General features: G+C 49.7%; 1 protein-coding gene across 1 annotated transcript; it reads right to left on the minus strand.

Annotated features, from left to right (window-relative positions):
* Positions 1-4,568: 4,568 nt before the first annotated feature.
* On the minus strand, positions 4,569-6,254 carry LOC119103026 (larval cuticle protein 65Ag1). Its single transcript, XM_037226481.1, has 3 exons — positions 6,183-6,254; positions 5,599-5,736; positions 4,569-4,973 (listed from the first exon to the last, which is right to left on the minus strand). Exons 1-3 carry the CDS (start codon positions 6,189-6,191, stop codon positions 4,737-4,739), a joined length of 384 nt encoding a protein of 127 aa, XP_037082376.1. The 5' UTR covers positions 6,192-6,254; the 3' UTR covers positions 4,569-4,736.
* Positions 6,255-7,520: the final 1,266 nt, after the last annotated feature.

The raw sequence follows: 7,520 nt of genomic DNA on the forward strand, positions 1-7,520 counted from the left end.
CTGTCCGTTGTCCAGCTCATACTGGTAGTTGTAGTTGCCCTGCTCATCCTGGTCGAACGACTGGCTAAGGATTGACCTGGGGCTGGTTCTGGGGCGCAGCCAGGGCCGAAGCCACCACGGCGAACACGATCATCTGTGGACACGGGACAGCGCCGTTCAGCGCTGGTGGCACACGGCCACACCGATCCCCGGATCTGCACAGAAACACGCGTGTACGGCTGTGCCGCCGAGTTGAGGTGCACGACGGCACGAACTCCGCACACATGTTTCAGTCAAGACGGGCTAGATTGGTAAGGTAGAACTGGGAACTTCTTGGCGGCTTTTCTCTGAAAGCGGAGCGGTAGACGTTGGCTTAAAAGAGGAAAGATAACTCAAAGAGAAATTATCCGAACGAAACACAACTTTCTTCCTATCTCACACACTGTATTTAAATTGCATTTGATTAATTGATGACCAGGTTCTTAATATAGGGAGATCACGAAAATCACAGAAATTTTATCTGGTCATGATCAGCGCTGCTCTGAGTCTCTCAGGCTTCGCCGCCGAGTCCGCTACCCAACTTCGCTCGACTAGATCGCCCTGCCACCTGGCGGCCATTGCTGGCACTAGGCGGCCCCTTCAACACTCACCAGCTTCATGGCTGCGCGGTGTGGGTTGGGATCACGAGCTGAGTGCGTCGAGAGACTGTTGCCCATCGCTTGGTGGCCGGTGCTTTTATACGCCGCCCCGGCTCTCACTGTGGCGGCCGTTGGCCATGGAGCCTCTCGGCTGCCAACCGAGGCTCCATCTTCCGGGCGGTGGCGGCGGAGATGGGTGAGCGGCCCGAGGACAGCCCTGCGGCGTGCGAGCAGGGCCATCAGGACCAGGGGTGCACCTGGGATTGTTCCTTAGGTCGGCAGCACGGAAAGGGGAGCCATTGTTAGAACTACGCACACTCGCACCCGAACCGTCTTCATAGCACTTGTGGTTATTTAGTGGAGAGGATGGGAGGCATGTGTACCTTTTTTATTGTGGTCGTAATATTCTCGGTATATCACTGATCAAGTACTTTGGCTCAACGGGGAACTAGTCTGCTGGGCTCTCACTATAATGCAGTGTTAAATCCTCGTTAAAAAAGGGAAGTAGGTCCGTTGAAAAGTTCTACGGTCTCATGGGTTCAACAATGGACAAATTGTCGTTAAATGGACTTGTAGACAACACCCGTGATGTAGAATAACCATAACACCTTCATGTGTGCATTGAGGGGAAAATTCTCCCTGCACTGTATCATTACACTTAATGTGAAAACTGCACGGCAAACGTACGCCACTTCACAGCGAATGCCGACACAGACTCATGTTGTGTGTGTACCTCGGTAAACATGGCAAAGTGGAATACAAAAAAGGTGCTAAACGAAAAGACGTCATAAGCATCAGGATAAAATGGAGAACATTTAAACGTTGTTTCGAGCTCTCAAAAGGAATATTTAGGTTCGTCTTAGAGTACACTCATCTTTCCCGTATTACGCAAACAACGTTTTATTTGAAATGTGTTTCGCGAAATGCCATCTGCAGTTGAAGCTGGCATTTTGAGCCAAATGCTTGCACGCTGTTTGCCTTTCATTTGTGGCGTTTGCGCAAAAGCCACATAATGTTTTTCATCGAAATTTGTAAAAGAGTGGAGCCAATTTCCCACAACTTCTAGCTTTATGACAGTGATGACCTTCATGCGTATTATCTGCATGCATTTTTGTAGAGTTGTGCAGCATATGACACACCGCGGACACAATGGCACTCTAGCTGTTCAAGCTGATTGAATCAATAAATGCATCATTCGCCAGTCATGTCTCTACGACCACACGGTGTTCTTTATGTTTGAGGTCATTGCAAACTCCATGATTTCGCTGAGGTCTTGTTTTATTTGTTTATCTTTGTGCTTAGCAAATGGAACCAAACTCAGTCATAGAACTCTTGCTCTGATTCGCCGTTTTCATACCGCAGACTGATAGGAAGTGGGGGGAGGCGATGGTTGATGCGACCTCCTGGCATTTACAAACTAGTGAAGATTGAGCTTGGAGGAGAATACGAGCGAAGTGGATAAATTGTAATACCAGAACTCGCCATTGGTTTGAGTTTTTATGCTGTGAGCTCAATACTTGACCCAATTATGTGTGCGAGGTTCAGAAATCGAATTGTGTTTTTGTGTAATTTTGAGTAAAATGTGTGTGTCCTACGTGTGACAGCAAGACAATGAGAGCACATAACTTAGCTAATGTAACAACGTCGGCGCGCCCGGCGCGTTCCGCGTCATCGTCGGTCGCCGCCGGCCGTAGATCGCCGTGCAATGTTCTCCAAAGACCGCCGCTGCTCCAAAGCCAGGAGAACCAGACACATGTTTTGGGTGTAAAACCCCGCAAAACGGATGCCCCATAGGCTACGAAAAATTGAACACGATTGAATGGTATTCTGGAAAGGCACTCTCAAAAAGCCTTAGGGGTGGTCACATCCAACCAGCTGCCCTACGAAGGCGATTATTAACAAACAGTTCTTGTGAGTATGACAGTATGATGGTGATAAGGGTTTTAGGGCGCGTCGACTTCTAGGGTCATTTTGCGCCGAGTATGACAGTAGAGAGTAGAATATTGTATCCAGTATTTTCACCGCGAAATGATGTCTGTACAGAGCAATCATCATCCGGATCTCAAAGCATAACCAAGGAGCAGCCGTTTCCTTTAACACAACTACATGCACTATGGTACGACACGTCAGAAACTTAGCTCTTAATTGTCATGTCCAGCATGCATCACAAATATTTCGTTGTGTCCGCTTTCTATCAAAACGGCCATAGGTTCAGTTCGCACTAAAACAGCAAATTTCATTGACCTGGACACCGAGCATATTGGCTACTTCGGTAAAGCAATGGTATATTTCGGTTCAAATATCAGACAATTCTGATTTATGTGTGGAATTAAGCACTCGACATGAGTGAACACAACTAAGACTTGCACCAACAAAAGGGTAACTAAAATAAAAAGCAGCGCCTTCATAGATTGACTGCGAAGAGGAGCATGCCTGCTAGGTCACGTCCAGCGAACAAGGCACATCTTCCTCACAGCACAAGGGTGAAATTATTTTGAAATTGTGGTTGTTCGCGTCGCAGACTGCAGCGTTCGTTGGTGCGATGACACCAGTAAACTAATCAACGTGTGGAAATGCAGTACTGATTGTTGCTGCAGTCGTCAGGACATCACCTGGCGGTAATTTGGAAGACGGCTGAAGTGCTGGTTATTGTCAGATTTGTACTCACTGCCGTGTAGAATTACAAAAGACAGCTCTCTAGGCAAATGCGGGAGGTCGAGAAACAGCAGGGCATGCTTGTTTAGTGTAATGTCAGATCTTACTCCGTCGCATCAATGAAAAGACTTCGGCACATATTGCGTAAAGCCCGGTACAGAGGCATGGAGGGGGCGCAGCCTGGTGGCCAGGTGTCTCGAGATTGCAGGCTGCCGCCTCTCCAGTTGCTACCACGGGTCAAGTTCACTGAATAAACAGGCGGCCACGGTGACGTCTGCGTCACTCATGCGTTGTCATTGTCGCGCGGTAACAGCTGACCATGTGCTGATGCAAGTTTACGATTGATGATTATTTGATAGCCTTGGCGTGTTTGATAGTTGAAGTTTGATAGTCCCACGCCAGCAATGTTTAGAAGAAGAAGGATGTTGCCTTCCGTCAGTTGGAGCTGCTTGTGCTGACACACGAAATACATGTCGGTATTTCTCGAAAATGTATTAGCCATGTCTTGTTTAGTTTACCCCATACAGCTGCACAGATAGATGTTTGAGAATCCCAGTTTGCGCCTTTTGCCCAAAAATTTTGGATGTCACTGTTCGGGGGAATCTTTTGCAAGTCATTAAGTTCTTTGACACGGTCATGCATAATAGTGAAGTTTCATCGCCCACAAACTGGCTAGCAAACAAAAACTAGACGGGGCTGTCATGCTGCGAAATGTACCTTTAGCATGTCATTAGCCTGCCTCCCCCTTAACACACCTTTGGAAAGGTTTCTACGCCCAGTGTAAATCATTTTGTGCTTTCGATAAGGTGCGGTTGTTGTATCAATTCAACCAATTACAATGTTAGTGATCGATGTCTTGTTTTTGACAATATTAAATGGGACAAGTACATAAGCAGTACCTAACCTTACCATTGAAGTAACGTAGGCTGTTATCCAGTGGCTATATGCAACTGCCCCAGCCAGTGAAGATCGGTTCAGTTCTATATCGCTTTTTCGTATCACTTTAAATTGTAAATGCATTCATGAAGTATCAGCTTTGCACTTCATTATAAATGCCACGGAGCAGTTTTCTTTTAAAAAAGTATTAACGCCCCATTGATGATTAAATTAGAGGTCCCCGACCAAACCACCTGAAAACTAGAATGTGCATCAGACGCTAATTTGTACTCATCCATATCTACCTGTCGTGCCCACGGTTTCGTCTTCGCTGCTGTTAGAGGTATACGTGGTATCTCATATGGAAGGTGACTTGCTGGCCCATAATGAACAAACAAATCTTAATGCGATGGCATATATTGAAAGCAGGTTTCTGTACAGTAACAACAGAGAGCTTTAACCCACTCGGTCTATTCGCGAGCGGGGAAGACGGATAAACCCAGGTACATACGAAAACGGAAAGGTACGTAACAACGCATGGCAGGGGACTGATCACAAAGGAGTTAGCGGCCGCGGCCGGCGGTCCCACTACTGGGTCTCGGCCCAGAACAGCTCCGGGTGGTCGGCCCGCAGCTGCTCGTACTCAGCAATCTGCGCCGGCGCCACGGGCAGGTGCGGCGCATCCGGCTGGAAGCCTCCCTCGTTGGCCGCGTACGACACCGAGTACGTGTTGCCGTCGTCGGCGACGAAGGTGTACGAGCCCTGCACGTCGACCGAGCCGGTCTCGGGCTCGGGGCCGGGCAGCACGGTGCCGGCCTCCTCCGCCTGCGGTAAGTCAGGTTAGGTCAGGTCAGGTCAGGTTGTGAGTGTACGCCGGCTTGTTGATGTTGTGCCCTCATCGGCGTCAGTGACAATGGGGATTAAAAAACAGCCCATTGGCGAGATAAACTGAACATTGAGATGACAAAAAGAAGAATATTCAACAGTCTCATGTAGAATGCCGATCAGACAACGGCTGATCCAGGCTTAGTGGTTTATTGGCCAGCGTTCTGAAACGACCGCGAAAGGAAGCAGCTAGTGGTCAGAGGGGACCAGATGGGGACACAATGCAGCTGCAACACATGTCACTAGTCGTATTGTGTGAAACTGGGCTGAATCGGCAAGCATTTACTTCCCAAAGTTAAAGGCTTGCCACCTAAACAAAGCACGTTGTGCTCATACCTCGTCGCAGATAAATTGAGCACATTTATAAATCTGGCGCATTCAGAAGCTTTCTTTAAGAAAGTGTCAAATTATTCCCGACTGTTGAGATAAGTGTGAGGACCTGTCCGGCGTAACCGCTTGTGGTTCTTGTGGTCTAAAGCGTCCACCGGCATCGACAACCCCAGCCAGTCCGGTGGTCCGCCTCACTGCAGGGGGGGGGGGGGGGAGGGGTAGCCTGACGACTCACGCTCTGTCCGTTGTCCAGCTGGTACTGGTAGTTGTAGTTGCCCTGCTCATCCTGGTCGAACGACTGGCTAACGATGTTGACCTGGGGCTGGTTCTGGGGCGCAGCCAGGGCCGAAGCCACCACGGCGAACACGATCATCTGTGGACACGAAACAGCGCCGGTCAGTGTTGGTGGCACACGGCCACACCGATCCCCGGATCTGCACAGAAACACGCGTGTACGGCCGCGCCGCCGAGGCGAGGTACATCTAGACTGATAAAGTACAACTGGGAACTTCTTGGCGGCTTTACCCTAAAGGCGGAGCGGTAGACATTGGCTTAAATGAGGTCAAATAAAAATGTTCCAGACAAGAAACAGCTCTCTCCCTTCCTTACACTCTATCTTTAAATTTCATCTGATTAAGTGATGACCAGGTTGTATATCTGGAAGATTCATGAAAAGCACGAATAGTTTAGCTGTTCGTCATCAGCACTACTCTGAGACCCTCACGTTTCGCTTCCAAGTCAGCGACAGACTTCGCCAGTTCCAATCGCCCTGCCACCTGGCGGCCACCGCTGGCACTAACGGGCCCATCCAACACTCACCAGCTTCATGGCTGCGCGGTGTGAGTTGGGGTCACGAGCTGAATGCGTCGAAAGACTGTTGCCTATCGCTTGGTGGCCTGGGCTTTTATACGTCCTCCCGGCTCTCACTGTGGCGGCCGTTGGCCATGGAGCTTCTCGGCTGCCAACCGAGGCTCCATCTTCCGGGCGGTGGCGGCGGAGATGGGTGAGCGGCCCGAGGACAGCCCTGCGGCGTGCGAGCAGGGCCATCAGGACCAGGGGTGCACCTGGGATTGTTCCTTAGGCCGGCAGCACGGATAGGGGAGCCATTGTTAGAACTACGCACACTCGCACCCGAACTGTCTTCACAGCACTTGTGGTTATTTAGTGGAGAGGATCGAGGCGTGTTTTTTTACTGTGATTGTAAAACTTTAATTTTGTCACTGATCTAGTATGTCGGCTCAATGGGAAGGTAGCCTGCTGGGCACTCATCATACAGTGTCCATTCCCCGTTGAAGAAGGGGATAATTTTTCGTTGAAATGTTCTGCGGCTTTATGGGTTCAACGACAGAACAATATTGGTCGTTACAGCGACTCATGAACAACAACCATGATGTGGTATAAACTGGAAGCCTCCACGCCAGCATTAATGGCACAGTCTTACTGGGTTATAACATTACACATCATGTGAAAACTGCACCGCAAAATGTACTCCACTTTGTAGCGCATGCCCACACTGGCCCGTATTTTGTGTGTACCTTGGACAAGATGTCAAACTGAGAATACATACGGCTTCTACGCAAAAAGAAGCCGTAAGGATCGTGTTAAAAACGAGGAGATTTGTACGTTGTTCCAAGGTGCTGTTCCCGTCCCTGTCAAACAATTGCTGCCCTGACCGACTCGGGGTACCCTGCAAACATATGGCCCTCTTATGGGCACTGTGGGCCTGTGACCAACCAAGAAGGGTTCATTGCTTTAAGGATGCCGACCAACGAAAATTGCGGGCCCTGAAATTGTCCCTGTTTGGAAAACGGGCACCCACGGCTCAGACAGACACGGAGCCGACTGTTCAATGTTGGCAGCATTTGACCAAAATAGAGAGCAGCATTGTCCCGGGGCGTCCCCAATCGCTGCAAGAGGCTCTCTGACTGACATTTGATGGCCCGGTCCTGACTTCCTGCACTCCGATCGGGCACTTGATCATCGGTCCCGAGGGGCTCTTCGGCTCCTCTGCGGGTCTCTCAAGCACTGTCCCAGGCCGACCTCGGCCCTGCCTCTGCTTGGGAAATGGGCACTAAGTCCCAGGCCTGACCGAGGAAGCCAATCTGACAACAAATCTTTCGCATGTCAAGGTCGTTAACGCTCCATCAAAGGAATAGA

This window comes from Pollicipes pollicipes, unplaced genomic scaffold, assembly GCF_011947565.3.
Source record: "Pollicipes pollicipes isolate AB1234 unplaced genomic scaffold, Ppol_2.1 Scaffold_2555;HRSCAF=2994_pilon_pilon_pilon, whole genome shotgun sequence".
In the NCBI taxonomy this organism is placed as follows: Eukaryota; Metazoa; Arthropoda; class Thecostraca; order Pollicipedomorpha; family Pollicipedidae; genus Pollicipes; species Pollicipes pollicipes.